Source organism: Trachypithecus francoisi, unplaced genomic scaffold, assembly GCF_009764315.1.
Source record: "Trachypithecus francoisi isolate TF-2019V2 unplaced genomic scaffold, Tfra_2.0 Lachesis_group0, whole genome shotgun sequence".
Lineage (NCBI taxonomy): Eukaryota > Metazoa > Chordata > Mammalia > Primates > Cercopithecidae > Trachypithecus > Trachypithecus francoisi.
In genome coordinates, this window is record NW_022681453.1 from 54871331 (window position 1) to 54892770 (window position 21440).

General features: G+C 45.5%; 1 protein-coding gene across 1 annotated transcript in view; it reads left to right on the top strand.

Moving 5' to 3' along the window:
* SLC6A11 (solute carrier family 6 member 11) overlaps positions 1–21440 on the top strand; it is a 124455-nt gene that overhangs the window by 52695 nt on the left and 50320 nt on the right. The window contains exon 6 of the mRNA XM_033210673.1: positions 6088–6222. Within this exon, the coding sequence (XP_033066564.1) occupies positions 6088–6222 (135 nt within the window). The remainder of the gene's footprint in view (positions 1–6087; positions 6223–21440) is intronic.

Here is a 21440-nt window from a genome sequence, read left to right on the forward strand (position 1 = left end):
AGCCTGCTTCTTTGTTCCTCTGTCCAACAAATATGTATTGAGCACACCTTATGTGCTATACACTGTTCTGGGTGCTGTGGATACAGCAGGGAAAACAGAAGACCAAACCCTTATATTGTAGAAATCTTAAACTTACAAGGCAAGAAAAATGCTGATGGAGAGCAATTTTAGGTGCTGGGAGGATGCAGAATGACAAGGGTGATGAATGTGGGATGGGGCTCAGAGAGGACAGGATAATTCATCCTCTCAGCAACATCTGGGCAGACAGTATGGTTTATGAGGCTAAGAGGGTGGCTTCTATAGCCATTTTAAATGGACCACTCTGAGCCTTGGCTTCCAGACCTTTAAGATAGAGAGGACAATGAATTCTCAACTGGAGGGCAGGGCCCTGACTTGGAGGAATCCTCTGCCTGTGCGGACTCATACACACACAGGACGAACGTCTTGGGTGGCCGAGGAGCTGGGGATGGGCTCTGTGGACAAAGAGAGACTGAGAAAATGCAAGGAGGCCTAAGAGGCCTGGCACGTTCCCCAACAGCAGGGAACCTGGTAGTCTGGGGAAGGGTGGAGACTGGCCAAGTCACACGGCAAGCCCGGGCAGAGCCAGGACTGAACCAGCATTATCCGACTCTAAACCCAACCCTTTCATCATATCCCACAACCTTGAATGCGAGGCTGAGGAGGTTAGACTCAGGAACAGGGAAGAGACATACAGGATTATTATTTTTGTAACTGCAGCTGCAGTGTGGACAGTATGGGCTGTCAGTGACCAAGAAGAAAGGTGATGAATGGCACCAGCAGTGGGGGTGAAAATGGGGTGTAACTTCAAAATATAGTTAGATATCTAGTTGGCAAGACTTGATCACTGATTGAATGTGGGGGAAGCTGAAAAGAGAGGTGAAGCTAACTTTGAGCACACCTGAGTGACAACCTGGAGGCTCCTGGATATACGAGGGGGCAGACAATGCCTTCTGCCTATTTCTACATCCTTGGCTAGCTCCACATCTTCCCTGCCTGACCCAGCCTCTCCCATTCCTGCTTATCTTTGGAAACCCTGCTCCAGCCCATGTTCACAGACAGGAGAAGGCTGGATCCCTTCCCAGAGACACTGGAAGCACCTTCTCAACCTGTCTGCATAGCCTCCTTTTCTTGTATGACTCTCGTTGTATGGTGTCATGATCCCAGGAGTTTCATTCCTAGATGCTCATGTGCATAAATTCCTTCCTCAAGGACAAGACCTGGGTCTTACCATTCTGTTGACCTGCAGGAGAGTCTGAGAAAGCATAAAGGAAACAGGGACTAGACCAAGGGTGGCAGATAGACGGGTTTCATTCCAGCTGATTACGGCGGGCTGCCTGGAGTGCTGTGTAGAGGGTTCTGAGGCTGCATCCAAGCTTAGCTGCAAAGAATGCTGTGATCTATTAGTGATGTCTGGCAAGGCACAAGAGGGAAGAGTGGCAGTATGTGTGTCACTTATGTGCAGTCTCTGGATGACAAGAATCTGTGTGATTTTGACAATACATAGTTGTTCTCAGTAAAAGTGAAAGATGATGTCCAAGTGTCTGGTGTGGCCAAGGGTAGAAACAGATTAGAAGTAACTTTTAAAGAGCCACTTTTTAAAGTGGCTTTAAAAGAGCTATAGACACAGGCTATCCTCAGCATTGAATTTCAACCTTCATACCACTCTCCGCTTGTGTGCCTTACATAATGATGCCCCTAAACCACCTTTTGTACCCTGACTCGAGGTTCTGAAACCTCAGCTTACAAATGATTTTTTCTGGGCTAATGCCTGCCAGCCAGTGGTTTCATTTTGGCAGCCTAACTCTTTGTCTGCACTGTGATCTTTGGGCAATTGATTTGAATATTTTATTTCCCTTGGTTTGTGGTTTTATAAAAGAAGTGTAACAATGAAGGTGTGGATACCAGTGGAGGGAATGTAGTTCTCCTGAATATAATGTAGAAGTAGAGCATCGATTCAGAACTCTAAACGATGGAATTGCTTCAAAATTGTCCTCAGCCACCTAATAAACCATGTCACTGTAGTAATTGAGGAGCAGTCTTCTGTACATGGTGCCTGGGCACAGTGAGGGTACATTTGGCCAGGTTATAAGTGACCCTCTTAATGACACCCCACTGGTTCGGTCCACCCAATATAGACTGGACATAGGATAACCAGCAAGCGTAGTCACATCAAAGTACTCCCACAGGTGAAGGACACATTTTTATGATTTTTGAGTTGTTCTTATGTTTTACATGGTAATGTTGTTTTCCTTAAATTTTGTGAGCATTGGGAATTAAGATAGCTGAGTTCCAAATATTATGTATCTGGAACAGGTCAGCTCTTGGACATTCTGGATAATTAATCTTCTACCACACAATACAGACAAAAGTGGAAACTACTAAATGAAAGCAATGGGTTTTTAGCCTCAACCTGATGTTTTATAGACTTAAGCTGATTGGCTTCGGGAGGGGGTGGTAATTTTGAAGGAAATGAATCAAGAATGTATATGAAATGCCAAAGATCTATCATAGATGCTGCATACAAAGCTAAGTGAAACTGGAGATTTTATAGCACTTTTAGTTCTCTGCAGAAACTATCAAGCCTTATTGATTACTGGCCTCTTATTTTTATTAATATTAATATTGATTTCTGCTCTTTTATAATATATTTGACCTGCACCTTTTCTGGAGTACATTACATATGATAGTAAGAGATTGTGTTGATTATGTGACGTGTCAATTGAGCTGATGGTTGATTTGGAAACAGGGATGCAGAAATTGGTGGTGCGGGGGTCATGAGTGGGCTGGGGAGGTTGCCATCATTGCAGAATACAGACATTTTCTGAATAAAATAATCCAGCCTTTCAGGGTGTGTCCACAGGACCCACTGTCACCAACCTTTGCTGGTTCTAATTTCCTATCTTTGAGGACTGTGTTTAAAATCTCTGCTTTGTCACTTACAAACTGAATGACTTGACTTTTCTGAGAGCATCGATTCAGAACTCTAAACAATGGAATTACTTCAAAATTATCATCAGCCACCTAATAAACCATGTCACTATAGTAATTGAGGAGCAGTCTTCTGTACATGGTACCTGGGCACAGTGAGGGTACATTTGGCCAGGTTATAAGTGACCCTCTTAATGACTCCCCACTGGTTTAGTCCACCCAATATAGACTGGACATAGCATAACCAGCAAGCGTAGTCACATGAAAATGCGAAAATAACACAGGGTTTGCATGGCTGTCATGAGTGTTGCAGGTTGTGTACATAGGTAGCCTGGTGGTTGAATGTGTGACCTTGGAGTCGGGCAGGACTTGCTGTGACCCCCATGTCTGGTTGCCGTTCATTCACTGGGCAATCCTGGGCAAGTTATGAGTAGCTTCTCTGACCTTTGTTATGTGTAAAAAGAAGATAATCATGCCTCCTCATTCTTGTTGAATGCTTCGTGTGTGGAAGTGCTAAGTCGATGCAGCCATTGTTATTACCACGTATAAAGGGCTGGGCATGGAGTGGGGGTGTCTTGTTTCCTTCTTCCTTCCATCCCCATTTTTCAAGTCCTGAATTCCTCATCATCCTTTATGGGCTGACACCTCCTTGGAGAAGCCCTTCTGGACTGCTATTGCAGTGAGGGACTCACTCTTTCTGTGCTCTTCCATTCTTTTTGCTCCCCTGATGACATAAGGCATGACCTCCTGTCTATAAGTCTTTCTTTCCTACCAACTGGAAGTTGCTTGAAGCAGAAACTTCCCTCCTGTGATTCAGTCTTATTTTTACCTTCCAGGACCTAGCTCAGTGCTTGGTGCATGAGAGTGTTTTGGTGAGCAAGTGAGTAGGTGGATGAGCTGAGTGAGTAAAGGAATATATGAATGAACAAATGGGTGGAGGACTGAAGCACTGGTCAAAGAAACCCTGGGTTGAACGGGAGTGAGAGGCTGACTTGGAAAGCTGGAAGTCTCAGGGCATAGATTCTAATATTTGGGAAATAGGAGTCTCTGAACCAAACCTGCATGCATATCTGCATCTGAGCACATTTGGAGGGCAGGTCCTTAGATTCTCACAAGTGTCCCTGGACCTCAAATGTCAACAAGTTGCTGATCTGAACAGATGGAGAGGGCAGGCCCCACCGAGAGGACAGAACCAAGTGACTGGAGGAGTGAATGTGACAAAAGAGAGAAGTTAAAACTGGCGGCCGGGCGCGGTGGCTCAAGCCTGTAATCCCAGCACTCTGGGAGGCCGAGATGGGCGGATCACAAGGTCAGGAGATCGAGACCATCCTGGCTAACACGGTGAAACCCCGTCTCTACTAAAAAAAAAATAAAAAAACTAGTCGGGCGAGGTGGCGGGCGCCTGTAGTCCCAGCTACTCGGAGGCTGAGGCAGGAGAATGGCGTAAACCCGGGAGGCGGAGCTTGCAGTGAGCTGAGATCCGGCCACTGCACTCCAGTCTGGGCGACAGAGCGAGACTCCGCCTCAAAAAAAAAAAAAAAAAACTGGCAGGACACTGAGTCCTGCAGGGACCTCAATTAAGGGGTGTGGCCGGCGCCACAGGCAGCCCCTGGGACAGGAACTCCTACAGTCCCTGCGGGCCTTGATGCCTCCTTCTAGGCAGCTCTTGTGCGAGGAAGCTCAGAGGAGGTTTGTGTCTTTGACTGTCTTGATTCCTATCCAGAATCCACTAGCTAAAAGGGTCTCACAGGTTCATTGGGTCCAATTACCTGCCTCCAAATAGACCAAGCCCAAATGGTTCCAGGCAGGCCCTAGGTTTTTAATGCCCCCAAAGTCTTCTGCCCTTTTCTTCCTTTCCCTCCCTTCTTCTCACCTTCATTATATTATCCTGTCCTATCCTATCCTATCCTATCCTATCCTATCCTATCCTATGCCACGCTATCCTAGCCTAGCCTATGCTATGCTATCCTATGCCATGCTATGCTATCCTATAATATGCTCTGCTCTGCTATGCTATGCTATCCTATCCTATGCTATGTTATCCTATGCTACTCTATGCTGTCCTATGCTATGCTATGCTACACTATCCTATGTTATGCTATGCTGTGCTATCCTATGCTATGCTATCCTATGTTATGCTATGCTACTCTATGCTATGCTATGCTATGCTATGCTATACCATCCTGTCCTATCATACGTTAGTCTAGCCTATACCATCCTGTGCTATCCTAGTCTCTATTTAGCTATGAATACTTAACTTTCAGTAAGAGCTGTGGCTTTTTAAATGTGGGTATTGACCCAATAGTGAATTCTGAAGTGGATTTAGAACATCATGACCAGCTTATTAAAAAAATAATTTGACACAAAATACTAGCATGTATCACACATGTGTTATTTTGTGAAACTTCCTTTTCAGCTCTGTGTGTGCTGGATTGTGATATATATTTCTTTCTGTGTTGTGGTCAAAAAAATTCAACAAGCATCACTCTCAAATCAAGCACATCACAGGCACTCAGTAGATAGCACCGAAAGACCTCGCCTTTGGTGAGGTATGAGGCAGGAGGCCAGACCATGTTAGGGATTACTTCTTGTTGCTGCACCAGGAAGCCCTTCTTTCCTTTACCCCCTCTGTGGCCCACTCCTATCACCCCTGCTTCCTTTTCCTTTTTAATTTTATTTATTGTGGTAAGAACACTTAACATGAGATCTGCTGTCTTAACGTATTTATAAGTATCCAATGCATTGTTGTTGACTGTAGGGGCAATGCTGTCCAGCAGGTCTCTAGAGCTGATGCATCTCACTACTGAAACTTTACACCTCTTCATTAGTGATGCCCCATTTCCTCCCTCCCAGTTCCCCACAACTGCCATCCCACTCTTTGTTCTATGAATTTGACTCTTTTAGGTACCGCACATGAGTGGAGTCATGCAGTATTTGTCCTTCTGTGACTGGCTTGTGCAGATGAATGGATCAAGCAAGTGTGGTCTATACACACGGGGGAATGCTAGTCAGCCTTGGGAGACAGGGTCCTGGTGCAACATGCAACAACACGGATGCACCCAGAGGACGTTGTGCTGAGTGAAGTAAGCCCATTGCTCTCACCCCCTTCTTGATTCTCTCCTTTCCTCTTGTGCCCAGGTTGTATACGTGACCGCGACATTCCCCTACATCATGCTGCTGATCCTCCTGATACGAGGGGTCACGTTGCCCGGGGCCTCAGAGGGCATCAAGTTCTACTTGTACCCTGACCTCTCCCGGCTCTCCGACCCACAGGTAAGAATCGCTTGCTCAATGTGCAGCGTCAACCACCACCACTGGGAAGCCTTCTGCAGAGCCCCTGCCACTGGCCACTGGGATTCAACAGCTGATTGAACAGTGGAAAGTCTGCGACCTCTTTCCCAGAATAATTTTAAGTGCATAAATTTAATACGTAGGAAATCAAATATTTTAAAATACCGTTACCGAAACATTTTTAAAAGGCCAATTTGTGACATGGTGATAGATGTACATTTTAAAATGAGGACATTACATAGCCAGATCCAGCAGCAAGTCTGACGACTACTGTGATTTTAAAGCAGCAATAAGCATAAGTGACATTTCAAGATAGCTATACCATGATATGAAAATATCTGGAATTTCTATTGCTAACAGGACTGCAGTTTGTTGCCTGCATCTAAAATTGAAGCAAATACTACATTTCAGTTAGAAGTTAACTAAAAATTAAAAAAAAAAAAAAAAAACACATTTCTACCCCAAATCACAGATCTCTGCAGTAGTGCCTCTCGGTGAGAGAAACTGGGTCTTTGTTCGTGATTGATTTTCTTTGTGGGAGTAGCTCATAGTAAAAAAAAGAGTTGGAGAAACTGGCTAAGCTATCAGTTGTCTTTGGTAAGGCATTTGTTGTTCTGAGTGGTGAGTAGTGATTGTGCCTAAGGTTCTCTAAGTGGGTATATGGTGGTGTGCCCTGGACTATATTAAACAGATAAAAACAGAACATCTCACAAGCCCGGTGGTTCTCAACCTCAACTACATGTCAGAAGCTCTTGGGGAGCTTTTGAAAACGCTAATTCCCAGAGCACAACCCAGACCAATTAAAATGAACTCTCTGGGTGTGGGTTGCAGGTGTCCGTATCTTTTAAAGCCTCTAGGTCATTCTAGTGTGTGAAGTAACTTAATCAAAGACATTTGAGTGGGCGAGCAGGCACTAATTTTTCTATTAAAATACAGAACACATGGAATCAGTACAGTTTCCAAATAGGAAATGAGGCTTGCAGGAAATTTCAAGTCTGCGATCTGTGGCTTCCAGCCACCTCCTGTTAGGGGAGCTTGGGGGGGAAGTGTTTGTTGGGGGGATGGTTAGTGCAGCTCAGAAGCCCCTCATCACGGTGGGCAGAGTGGGAGGTGAGCTCATTTTTGTCTCAGTTTGCCATGCCTTGCAGGGCCTTGAGGCTGAGGATACCACTAGGCACCTGCATGGCATTCTGAATTGCAGGCAGAATCCCTGGGAAGAAGGAAATTAGCTTCAAATGTTGGCTTTGCCAGTTCCTGATCTCTGATGGCAAAGGCTCAGTTGAAGGAGCAGTTTTGGAGAACATATTCTACAAACCACTGGTCGGTCTGTTTTTATGATGGCCATGCATTCTGCCTTGATCCAAGACAGATTTCCCCTTCTCTCCTCTGCTTATGGGCTTCTTTTTTCCTGGGAGTCATTCAAGAGCCACTGAGTGTCACCCAGAGTTTCCAAATCTGGCTGATCATCCGAATACCTCGGAACTGGTTAAAAATGCTGATTCCAGGCTCTACTCCTGGAGATCCAGTTGCAGTGGGTCTGTGATGGCACCTGGGCATCCATATTATTAAGAACCCTCAGAGGCGATTCTTATAACCAAAAAAGTTTGGGAAAATCCAGGTGGCACCTAAAACTTTGGAGCCCTGCACACACACATACACACACATACACACACACACACACACACACACACACACAGAGAGAGAGAGAGAGAGAGACAGAGAGAGAGAAAGAGAGAACGAACAAAGAAGTGGGTCAGGCCAGGCCATTTTCTACCATCTCCTTCCTTTTAGGCCCTGGCCACCAGCCAGTATTAAGTAGTGGAGAGCACATTGGTCTGAGAGTTGGGACTTGGGTTCTCCTGGTTCTGCCATGGATCCTGAGTCACCGTGGACAAGTTCCTTCTCCCTTCCTTCTTTCTGGACCTCAGTTTCTCCACTGGTGACATGAAAGAGTTTTCAAAATGGATTTGGAGAGTCCCTGCTTTTCCATGAGCATAGGCTGGCAAACTGTGGCCTCTAGGCCACATACAGCCCTTTGTCCATTTTTATAAATAATGTTTTATTGGAACACAGCCTGTTATTTGTTTACATATTATAGTCCATGGCTGTTCTAGCACTCAAAGGTAGAGTTGAGTAGTTGAGACAGAAACCCTGTGGACCTCTGTATCGGGGTGGACCCAAGATTACCTACATATTTGGTAATTTAGAAGGATTCACAGGACACAGAAGCAGTTATACTCATGGATGTGGTTTGTTTCCATCATCAGCAAGACAAAGACAGTCACCAGGCAGAATGTGGAGGAATCCATACACAGGTTTCTCACTTCCCCTCCCTCCTGCCTGGAGCAGGTATGCAGACTGTGTTCCTTCCTCCAGCAAGGAAATGCGGCAGCATGCGTGCAGGGTTTCTGCCCAGAGAAGCCTTCCTGCAATGCAGAGTCCAGGTTTTTAGTGAGGGTGTTTTATTGACTGCACAGGTACTCCCTGCCTCCATGATCAGCCACAGCCCTCTGACTTCCAGATTGTCAGAGGAAACACAGGCATTTACCAGAAATCACATTGCTATACAAACAGTCTAAGCAGGCAGCCTTTATGGGATTCAGTGTTCCAGGCATACAAAACAACCATGTCACTTAGTACCACAGGGAGCATCCTAAAAGCCCAATTCGCAGACACCAGGCAAGAGCCAACACTACCAATGGGCCCAACTTTAGAGCGACATTGGGCCTGCTCTGTTGACTCTTTCCTACAGGCCTGCAAAATCTCAAGTGTTTACAGCTAGACTCTTTCTAGAAAAAGTTTGCTGACAGTGCACTGGAGTACCCTCAGGGACATGTGAGCAGGGGCTGATGGCCCCCACTCCACCTGACCCCCGACTCCGTCCTTATTGCTCTCCACCCCTGCTGCCACCAGCCTAGTCCAGGCCACCACCATCTCCCACATGAAAACTGTAGTAGCCTCCTAACTGGTCATCCAGAAACGGCTCCTTGACCATCTAGGCCACTCCCCACCCAGCAACAGAGGGATCTTTTTGAAATGTAAATCCGATGGGCACCTCTTTTGCTTAAATCCCTCCTGGGATTCCCTGTGGTCTTTGGAATAAGATCCAAATGGTGGGATCCCCACTGTCCTCTGTGAGATGCCTCCTGGCTGCATCCCCTACCACTCTCCCCGTCTTTCAGCTCATTCCAGATATTGGCCTCCTCTCTGGGCCTCCAATAGACATGGCCTTTCTAACTCAGGGCCTTCACACATGCTGTTTCTCTGCTGGAAACACTCGTTCTTTCTTCCCCAGACCCGCCTTCCCCATCTTGGCTGACCAACCATCCACTCATCCTTTTTTTTTTTTTTTTTTTTTTTTTGAGATGGGGTCTTGTTCTGTCATCCAGGCTAGAGTGCAGTGGTGCGATCTCAGCTCACTGCAACCTCTGCCTCCCAGATTCAAGCAATTCTCCTCCTCAGCCTCCCGAGTAGCTGGGATTACAGGTGTGCACCACAACACCTGGCTAATTTTTTTTTTTTTTTTTTTTTAGTAGAGATGGGGTTTTGCCATGTTGGCCAGGCTGGTCTTGAACTCCTGAGCTCATGATCCACCCCCTCGGCCTTCCAAAGTGCTGGGATTACAGGTGTGATCCACCGTGCCCGGCCTACCCATCCTATAGGACTTAGTTTAAACATCACTTTCTCAGGCAAGTCTTTTCTGACTGCTCAACCATGCACCACCCCCCAGCACCCCATACTTATTTTCCAAAGCACCTACATATCCTATATATTTACAGTAAAATATTTGTGTGTATATATAATTGTGTGTGATCTTTATTTGTTCAATGTCCATTTATTGTTGAACAGATATTTTCTGAGTGCCTACTCTGTGTCAGAGATTATTGTAGGCATTGACAATTTCCCAGAGGGTGGCCACTAGCTGAGAAGGCAGCTTGGGAGCAAGGTCTGTATCTGCCTTTCCTACCATTGTATCCTTAGTCCCTGATGAGCTCAATGCCCGGTACACAGTAGGTGTTCCTTAAATGTTTGTTGAATGATAGGGATAAGGGCTATTTTCATTTTTCACGAGAAGGTTCTCTTTGACAAAAAGTCTAATGACCTCCAGATTGCCAAATCCGTGAGCTGTAATGTTTTTTGATTCTCTATCAGTGATGGCTAGGAAGCATGCATGTGTGTTTGTGTGTGTCCCAACAGCAACTATGTCCCCAAAAAGCAACTGCTGATTTTCTGTGGCATAAATAAGGATAGCGACCCCAAAAGGGAAAGGAAAACAAAACCCCATGTATGTTGGTGATTTTTGGAAGCTGGGGTATGCTGCAGGAAGAAGCCCAATGTGGCCTGATTCCAACTGTCCCCATTTGTGAATACCCAGCCCATGAAGAAGCAGGAAGCACTGGTTTCCATTCCTGCTCTCCTGCAGTGGTGATATGACCTTAAGTAAGGCCCCTAGCCCCTAGGGGGCCTTGTCCCCTCCTCCCTCAGTCACAGGTTGCACTTGCCTGCCCCAGCAGATGGCCTTGAAGGTGGAGTCATTTGATGGCCCAGTCATGGAGAAATGTTTTTTCTTTTCAATTATGTATGTATGTTAATAGGCATTAGGAATAAAACTAGGACATAAACCATATCAAAACCATGGCTTTATTGCTATTATTGCTAGAATGAAACTATGTATATGATATGTATGATCTCATACACACACATATATACATACATACATATATATACAGGTTGAGTATCCCTAAACGCTCCAAAGTTTGAAACTTTCTGTGTGCTGACATGGCTCTCAAAGGAAATGCTTCAATGAGCACTGGAGCTCATTGGACATATATATGCCATATATACAATTAAAAGTGAGGCTAATTTAAAGGCAAATGTTAAAAAATTATTAAAATAAACATGGACATGACAAATGTAGTGCAGGTGGAAGGTGGCTGGCCAACATCTGAGGCACGGTGCTGTGGGGTAGAGAAACATCCTAAGCTAGTCTTAGGACTTCCATAGCCACATGGTCGCCCTACAGACAACTGAGGCACAGCTCCCAAATTTAGAGAGAGTAGATTAGTAAGAGGGGTCGACTGGAAGTATTTTATCATGAAGTCAGTGAAAGTTTCAATCTTGTATCTCTTTGTAATGTTGCCCTCTTAGTAAGTCCAGATTATTTGTTTGTTTTCTGAAAATGATCCTTAGTTTTCCTATACTTCTAGAAATGATCCTGCACTTCAAATTGCACCAAGAAGAAAAGTTCCCAGATAGTGGAAGAAAAGTTCCCAGCCATAGGCCTGGCTGTTGGGCTAGTCTGGGAGTATGGGCACCTTTGTCTCTTTGGGATAACCCAGCAGTTGTAGTATTCGGGCCTCTTGCAGCTATGAGAAATTAAAGGGGTGACTCTGTAGCCAGTAAAATCTCTCCTACAAGTGGAGAAATAGGAAATAGGAAGGAGAGATGATTAGGGGAGGAAGAGAAGCCTGCAGGAAGTCAGAGGGCTGGGCCTCAGGCTGAGCTCCAGGACACATTCAGGTCTCCAGCCTCTGAACCCCATTGGTCCCCAGGGCTGCTCCATCTAGTCCCTTGGAGGAGGAGGGTAAGCTCAGGTGGACTGAGGGCCGGGAGGGGGTGAAATGAGCACTTGGCGGGGAGTCCTTCCTAGTCTATGGACTCCAGGAGGGCAGGAATTACAACAATCATGTGTCCCACTCATCTATCACCAGAGTCCAGCAACCCTTCCTTAATTTGTTCCACTGGTAGTTATTCCCCCCTGCCTGTGACAGGTACTCAGCATGTAGAATGAGTAAGAGCCTCCTTGTCCCCAGGGAGCACAGTCTGATAGGAAAGGGTGGAGTCTCACCTCTTCTGGGGTTCCCTCCCTAGAGGAAGAGGGAAGTGGGGTTGGATGAGACCAGAAGTTCTCCATTCTTACAGTTTGTTGAGAAGGAGTAGCAAATTTTTGTTGGTAATCATCTGAGTGCCAGAGCCTGTGAACGACTTATGCCTTTTATACATTAGAGGGGGCTTAAAGTGACTGCATTTAGGCTGGACACAATGGCTCACCCCTGTAATCCCAGCACTTTGGGAGGCTGAGGCAGGCGGATCACTTGAAGTCAGGAGTTCCAGACCAGCCTGGCCAACATGGTGAAACCCCGTATCTACTAAAAATATAAAAATTAGCCAGGTGTTATGGCACACGCCTATAATCCTAGCTACCCTGGAGGCTGAGGCAGGAGGATTACTTGAACCTGGGAGGTGGAGATTGCAGGGAGCCAAGATAGTGCCACTACACTCCAGCCTGAGGGACAGAGCGAGACTCCGTCTCAAAAATAAATAAATAAATAAGTAAATAAAATAGAGTGGCTGCATTTGTACCATCACTTTCCCTCTCTTGCCTTTCTAGGAAATTCCTGGGAAGGTCCACTGGGAAGTCAGGAGGGCTGTTAGCTGGTGCACCTTGCGTTAGAACCCCAAAATTGCCTTGTCTCTTGTGGCTCCATGAAGGGCCAGCCTGCCATCATGCTCCAGTAATAACCATGGGGATGGCATGTTATCAGCAGAGCTTACTTCTCTGCAAACGTGTGTGGGGTTCATGAAGACTGGGCCTGGGCCAGGACAGGCGGGCATGTGCACCCAGTTTGGCCCTGTGGCCCCTCCATGATCCAGGATCTCCATTAATTCCAGACTGACCCCCAGCTCCCTTTCCCTCAGGATTATAAGGGGCTCAGACATGCCTATTGCTATGTCATTTACATTTCTAAAGGGGACAAAGGGCATCCAACTGGTGCAAAGCTCTGGACTCCAGCTTCCAGTCTTATACAAGGATGTTCCCTGGGAGGGTGTTCCTGCCCCTCCACATGTGGGTGGCAGGGATTCTGCATGAAGGCTGATGAAGGGTTGAGCTGGGTGGCTGTGGCTGCCTTCACGGTGGCCCCTTCATCCTCCCTCCTGACCAGTAAAGCCAGAAAGGGTGAGAAGAGTTTAGCTGGGAAACCTGAGGGCTGAGACGGCACAGCAAGTCATTTCTACTTCTTCTTTGGGGACTTGGGAGCCATTTTACTTTCCTACTCTTTATGCAAAAGTGGGGAGAATACCTTCTCCACTGATCAAGAGAGAGAACTGTGAAAATTGTTTGAAAGTCTAATGGGTATGCACCCAACCAGTGCAATCACAATGAATGTCCCAACCACCTTATTTAAAATCGCACCACTACCTCCTGTGCTTCTGGCGCATCTCATCTGTCCTCCCAGCTTTCACTCATCACCATCGCAGACGCCATTCATTTTGCATCACCGTTCTCCACCCACTAGGATGTACGCCCCATGTGGGTGGAGAATGTATCTGTTACCTGCCCTGTTCAATCTCCAGACCTGAAACAGTCCCCGCAACACAGGAAGTGCTCATTTTTTGAATGAGTGGAAGGAAGGACCAAACAAACAAACAAAGGAAGGAAGGAAAGACAGAAGGAAGAACAATTTCTAGTACAGCCTGTGTTATTTTGTGTTATGGTTGCAGTTGTGGGTGTGCTCTTCAGAAAGAGGTATTCTTGGTGTAGTGGGATCTGGTGTGGAGGGGAGGAAATGGGAGTCACTCTGCTGCCACTGCGTGACCAACAGCCTGCCCCTTGACCTCTCTGGGCTCCAGGTTCTCACCTGTGCATTGTGGGTGAGAATATCGGCTGCACAGGGAGGAGGCAGTGGGGCAAGTGTGCACATGAGGCCCGGAGACCTCCACTTCTCCCTTCTGGCACCCAGCCCAGGGCCTGGGAGCCAGAAAGGCTCTGGAACATCGGCGGTAGTCCTCATTTTTGCCTCCACCTCACCAGCTCTGGGCAGGATGAGTCAGGGCCCCACAGCCCAAGTGGGGGTCTTTGAACTTGGAACCGAGGACCTTTATTGTGGATCCAGTAAATTAAGTTTCTCGTCAAGAACTTGAAGTGACACAGCAGCTTGCCGCTTTTGTCCCCCAGCAATTTGCATTCTGTGGTCTGTTATAACTTTCTAAACATTTGTTTGTCTTCACTGTCAGCCCCGTGTTCTCTCTGAAGTGTGAAGTACTTCCACTCCATTTTTCTCCCCTCAAATTTTTACTTTCTGTCTTTTCAGTTTTGGGGGAGCTAAGGGGATCTTGCAAGAAATCATATTGTTCCTGCCCCAGATTCCCGCTCGTCTCACTCTTCATTGTGTTTCAAGTGTGTGTTTTCAGTACAAGAACAGAAAGGCCTGTCACAGATCCAAGTGGCAGGGTCTGCTTTCCCAGGGCACTGGTGCACCAGTTCCCCAGATCTACCTCCTCTGTGCAGGGAACTGGAGCCTGAGGCTAAGGCATCCAAACTCTGGGGCTGGGATGAAAGATGCTCACACTGTGAGAGTACCTCAGAACACCAAATATTCCCTGCCTCCCCACCCCGCAAAAGGATGAATCAGGGAAAACAAGACCCCAGTTCAAGACCCTACCTGTTGAACCTCACAGATGTTACCATGGAATTGCTGCCACCTGGTGGCAGTGTACTCTGATTCTAAGCAAGGACCCAAAGAAAATTGAGCCTTCTGGCTGCTGGACTTTCAAACCAAAATGTCTGTATTGCCATCAACGTAGAGACATTATATATGGTTTTGAAAATATTGCAAGCCTCACTGAGGTGGGAGCCACTTCTTGAGACTGAAAGTCCCCCAAGGTTTCCTTTCAGTGTATTTGTTTCTGGGTTAGCTTCACTGTTCCTAATACCAAGTACTGGAATGTAAAATCAGATCATCACACATGGCTCTTATTTTCAAGGAAATGACAGTCTCTTGACACAGACACATGATTAAACCAGTGACAACAGTGGTGCAGGGCGGTGCTGGGGTTGGAACTGACCTGACAGGTGCACTCCTCCCAGTCAGAGGGTAAATTCCTCCATAATTAGAGTTGCATTACTGATCTAACATCACACAGATTTAGAGGTAGTGGATGTTTATTCTTTTCTTGTTTCATTCCTGGCTGTTTCAGCAGTGTCTTACGATCCACAGTCCTGGAGGTTGAAACACTGCTTGGGTACTCATAAAACTACTGATGCTAGTTATCATTGACTGATTGCTGACTCTATGCCAGGTGTTGTGCTTTAGAAACTGGTCTTTTAGTTTATCCAATCAGCAAATAGTTGAAAATTATTATATTTTAGACTTAGGAGCTAAATGCTATATATAAGTAAAATTCTCATGACCTATAAGATAGGACCTGAGGTCCTTATACATCATCTTATAAGTCACGAGAATTTTAAAGCCTATGTCTTAAAGCTTTTACCAATGAGGGGACTGAGGCTCTGAGAGGCTGAAGCTTGCACAGCCAGCAGCTGAACCCAGGTGAGTCTGACTTGGCTGTGTAAGGGATGCAGTGCTGAAACTGTGTCGTGTCTGATTTTCCTGACCTCTCTCTGTCCCTGCCCAGTCGTGAGCTGGCAATCTGGCTCTGGAGTCTCTGAGCATCCCAAAGCTATGTGACAACTTTGCAAGAATCCTAGAATCTTAGCCTTGGGCAGCTTTAATCTCCCTTCAGCGCAGGAATCTTCTCTGTGGTAACCTGGTCAGCCTCCACTTGGCCCCTCATGTGAGAGGGAGGCCTGTGACCTGCACTTTGGGACAGGGTTTCACTCGCCTGGTTCCCAAGTTGAGACATTTGTTCATTCTATAATTTGATTATTCTTTCTTCACTTATCTGCTTTAGTTTGTCAGTCCCCCACTTTGGGAGTATCTACCAAGGTTCAGCATACTAAGTTAAGTGCAGCCTGAACACCTGAGGCACAAGTCGGCCTCCTCCGGGTGAATAGAATAGAATCAAATCACCTCCAAGGTGGGTTCCTGCCTCCTCTTGCTCCCCGCTGCTCCCTTTCTCACATGGCAGACCAAGGGAGCTTTATAAAAGGGATCCTGGATCGTACAACCTTCTGGCATTGTTCTTTGAATGTATTTTCTTTTAATTATTTGAATGTATTTGTATTATATATTTATAGTAGCTACTTTAAAATCTTTTATACTACATAGTTTAATTCCGGGTGACAACCTTAACCTTGTGTAGGCTCAACTTTGTTTTCTTAGTGCAGGTCTGTAGAAATCTGGACTGTTCCCAAGCCCCTCTAACTCAATAGGACTTGATAGGATTCCAAGCTCTGTCTCCCCTGTAAATCTCATCAGGCCTTGGCTTTAGACTTAATTAGGATGGGTGTAAAGTAGTTCTGACTCTACAGCATGGGTCTCAACTGAGGAAGCTTTACCTCCCAGGAGACATTTGGTAATGTCTAGAGACATTTTTTGATTGTTACAACTGGGGGATGTTGCCAGCCCCACCTCTACTAAAAATACAAAAATTAGCTGGCTGTGATGGCGTGTGCCTGTAGTCCTAGCTACTGGGGAGGCTGAGACTGGAGAATTGCTTGAACCAGGGAGGTGGAAGTTGCAGTGAGCCATGATCGCGCCACTGCACTCCAGCCTGGGCAACAAAAGCAGGACTCCATCTCAAATAAATAAATAAAGAAATCCCTCCCTAGACCCTATGACCTAACAAAGCCCTTGTTTTATTCACAGGGCTGATGGCTGTCTGAAGTAATCTCATGCTTATTTGTTGATGTGTTCATTGTTAGTATCCCCATTTAGAAAGTGACCTCCATGTGAGCAAAGAATTTGTTTGTCTTATCCATGGTGAACTTCTCAGCACCTGGCACAGAGCCTGGTGTATGAGAGGCTCCCAGTCAGCACTGGATGAATGTATGGATGGATGGACAGACGGACGGGTGGATGGATGATAGATGGATGCATGAATGGGTAGATGGATGATAGATGGACAGATGGATAGATGAATGATAAATGGATAATGAATGGGCATATGGACAGATAGATGCATGGCTGGATGATGAATGGATGGATGGTTAATGAATGGATGATGGAAGATAGATGGATGTATGATGGAGGCTTGGATGGATGGATAGGTGGATGGATGGATGGTGGATGCCATATAGTGATTTAGATGAAGGAGCATAGACAATCAGAGAAGAATAACATTATTTTCAGTCACATGTCCTGGAAAAGACTTTATGAAACAGTCTTTTTTTTTTCTTTTTTGAGATGGAGTCTCACTCTGTCACCCAGGCTGGAGTACAGTGGCTTGATCTCAGCTCACTGCAACCTCTGTCTCTTATGTTCAAGTGATTCTCCTGCCTCAGCCTCCTGAGCAACTGGGATTACAGCTGTGTGCCACCACATCTGGCTAATTTTTGTATTTTTAGTAGAGACAAGGTTTCACCATGTTGACCAGGCTGGTCTCGAACTCCTGACCTCAAGTGATCTGCCCGTCTCAGGCTCCCAAAGTGCTGGGATTACAGGTGTGAGCTACCATGCCCTGCTGAAACAGACAGTCTTTGATTTGATCTCTGCAGGATTAGGAAGAAAAGTCTTTTCAGAAATAAGCAAAGATCAGAGGTGGAAAGTCTGCGTATATGCAGGATATATATGGTCCATAGTTCAGTGTAGCTACAAGATAGATTTTGTGATAGGGAATCATAAGAAATAAGATGAAGTCAGTAGGCTGAAGCCCCTTCGTTAAGAACCTTGACTGCCAAGCCAAAGAGTTCAGATTTCATTCATTGGTCTGGAGGGAGCTGTTGAATGTTTTTGAGCAAGAGATGATTGGCATGAAGAGAGCTGTAATTTCAGAAGATTACTCAGATAAGAGAGAGGCTCAGCAAAGCTCATCAACGAAGAGTATGCATTTTCAGAGCAGCATGTGAATGCCTGCTCTTCATTCTCCACTGTGTGACATTAGGCAGGAGGCTCACCCTCCCTGAGCCTCCGTTTCCTCTCTTGTAAGCTTGTAGAGGAGAGAGCCTTATCCTTTACTCATCTCCTTCCTCCATGCAGATTTGGTAAGGTTAGGTGAAAAAGCACATATTAGCTGTTTAGAAAGGGCAAGCAAACAGAACAAATTTGGATAATACAAAGAGTTTGGAGGAAAAAGAGGCTGCCATCAAATTACCTTGAGTTTTGAGGAGTATGGCAAGGAAAGAATCTGACTGAGGCTAGAGAAGGCTTTGCAATGTCTTGGGGGTCTGAGAAGAAGCCTGGCAGCTGTGATGTTACAGCCTATGGGCAGTTGTGACTGGAGCTAGTGCCATCGTGTGAGTTTGTCTGTCTACCTCCAGATGTTCAAGAGGATCAGCACAGGAAGGAGAAGTGGAGTCACTTCAAAGAGATGTTAGCAAACATTCAAGGTGCACCTACTGTGTGCAAGGCCCAGCCAAGCAGTGAGAGTAGGGGATGAAATGGTGGTGTTTTCACCCTTGATAATTTTGCTGTCTCCTAGAGGAGAGATGTTGTCACGGTAGGGGCTGGTGAGAACCCTGGAGAGTCATGAGCTGAGCTGTGCCAGCACAAAAAAGGAATAACTGAGTGCAGGAATAACCCTGTTTTCAGGTAGTCTCAGGCTGTTTTGTTAGAATTCTCACCTCATGTTTATTCATCCACCAAATATTTGTTGAGTACCTACTCTGTGCCAGGCATGATGCCAGGCTTTGCTTTTTAAATGAGTTGGGAGAAATTTACCAAGTATCCATTCTTGCTAGACATGTCCTGGGCACTGTCGGAGTGGGTGGAGGTTGGGTGGGGAGGATGAGTAAGGCACATTTCCTGTTTTCTCAGACAGGAGTTTTTAAATGGGGGAGGGTCTTTAACCCCCCCTCCCCAAAATTGCACATTAAATTTTGCAGATTAAGTATAGTTTTTTTAGGTCAATAGATTTTTATTAATTTTAGCTGTTTTAAGTTTACAGAAAAATGGAGCAGAAAGTACAGAAAGCTCCCATATACACCCCACACCTCCACCCAACGCCCATTTCCCATATTAGGAACATCTTGCATTTGGGTGGTACATTTGCTACAATCAAGGGGCCAATAGGTTCTCTCTTGGTGTTGTACCTCCTATGGGTTTGGAGGTACCTCCAAATGTGCAATGTTGTACCTCCAGTGAATGTGTAATGACATGCACCCACCATTGCAGTATCACACAGAGTAGTTTTCCTGCCTTAGAAATCCCCCATGCTCTGCCTGTTCAGCCCGCCTCCCCCAACTGAACTTTTCCCTACCTCCATAGTGTTGCCTTTGCCAGAATGTCATATAGTTGGAATCATACAGTATGTAGCCTTTTCAGAGGCTAAACTTATTACTACTCAAAGTGTCTCCATGCCAGTAGCACCAGACTTATTTGGGAGCTTGTCAGACATGCTGATTCTCTCAGGCCCCATCCCAAGTCTGCTCAATCAGAACCTGCATTTTAGCAACACCCCTCGTGGTTTTTACACACATGAAAATTTGAGGAGCACTGGTCTAAGAGAGTACTCAAGGCAGGCTGAGGCCTGTCAGACAAACCCGTGAGGGCTTGTGGTTAGAGGAAGCAGAAGTTCTGGGGCCAAGTAGTCCAGGCAAGAAGGAGTTCCTTCTTGGGGCCACCCACCTGCCCTCGCTCCCACTCCAAGGGGGAGAGAGAGAGAGAAACACCTCAGAGCTTCCCGAAAAGGGAATGGAATGGATCCCTTCAGCGATTTACACTTTCTAGAACTACCTTGTCCCATACAGTAGCCACAAACCACATCTGTCTATTTAAATTGAAATTAAATAAAATTTACAGCCCAGTTTCTCTGTTTCATTAGTCAAATTTCCCATGCTCAATGCCCACCTGTGGCTAGTGGCCACCATATCAGACAGCACATATATAGAACGTGTCTATCATCATAGAACATTCTATTGGACAGCAGTGCTTTACAGGAAAAAAAGGCCCAAGAAGCAGGAGGGTATGTAGAAACTGGAGCTCCAATTGTGCCAGGTGTTGGAAATGGAGCAGTCACTCCTGGTGCCCTGAAGGCATGCTGACAGCCCTTGTGGGTTTCCTTCCTAAGAATAAAACAGTAGAGTTCTAAGAATGCCCACTGAAGAGTCAGGACGAGAACCATGGCCACAATTGTCTTTGGCAGAAAGGACTGCAATTAAAGTCCATCTGTGAAGTGCTGTGGGAGGCTGTGATAGCTGTACATGCAGCACCACTGGGCTGGGAGGAAAGGGTCTATCCTAAGTGCAGTGGAGAGATAGGAGGTGTGGTGCTGACTCAGTCAGTGTGGCTGTTAACTATCTTCGTCCTCTTTCTGAATAAGAAAAAATACTCTAGGACACAAATTCCACTCCAAATCCCATACTCTCATCATCCCTGTGATATCTACTTTTTGATTCTGCCTTATTACTTCTTAAGAGTTGATACTTGTATTTCACAACATGCTTTACTGATTTCTTTGCTCCCCATTGTTTTCATTCCTTTCTACAGGATTACATTTTCTTCTTGTTGGAGTTAATCCTTTAGTAGTTCTTTGAGCAAGGACCTGGAGTAACTAAGCTCTCTTAGTCTGTGTATTTCTGGAAAGACATTTATTTCACTTGAGTGGTAGTTTAGCTGGGTATAGAATTGTAGGATGGTAATTTTTAAGTTATATTTTGATGCCCATATTGCAAGAGCAGTGTGTAATCATACCCACATCTGGCACTTTCATGGTGAGCTGAGGAGTAGAGTTTCTAACTTCTGGCTCACTATGGGACAATCCTTTCTAGCTCCCAGCTCTTTTCAGTAAGCCTAATTAGCTTTTGGTCATACCCACAGCATGCAATCTTAACTCTACCATTGGGAAGGAATGAAACCTCAGCCTCTTGGACTTCTGTTTGCTCAGATGTCCCTATGGGTTGCTAGATCTATTCCTCCTCCTCCTCAACTTACAGTTTTGACTTCTCATTTCTAGCATCTGGGAGAATTTTCTATCTTCCTTAAAATGGATTTAAAATGTTACAGATTTAAAAGTCTGTGATTTAAAATATTTCGTAATTATCTGTTTTCTGTAACTCTCATAAAAATATTAACCCTCAGCATTTACTTTTCTTTATCTGCTAGTCTTGAACACGATATAGTGAATGTTCAAGTAGCCAATTAATATTAAGGGAGATACCCTTAGTTACTCATGCTTAATTCAGTAGCTCAATTTTATTCATAAAGTCATGTGTCAGTGGTGGTGATGGCATATTTCATAATTTCCATGGTTTTGTATTCTGACACTAAATTTCTTTCTTACACATAGAGGAAAATTATACTCATGAAGGTATTTGGCAAAGAACTCCATGAAGCTCATTTATTTGCTACTTTAATAAGTTT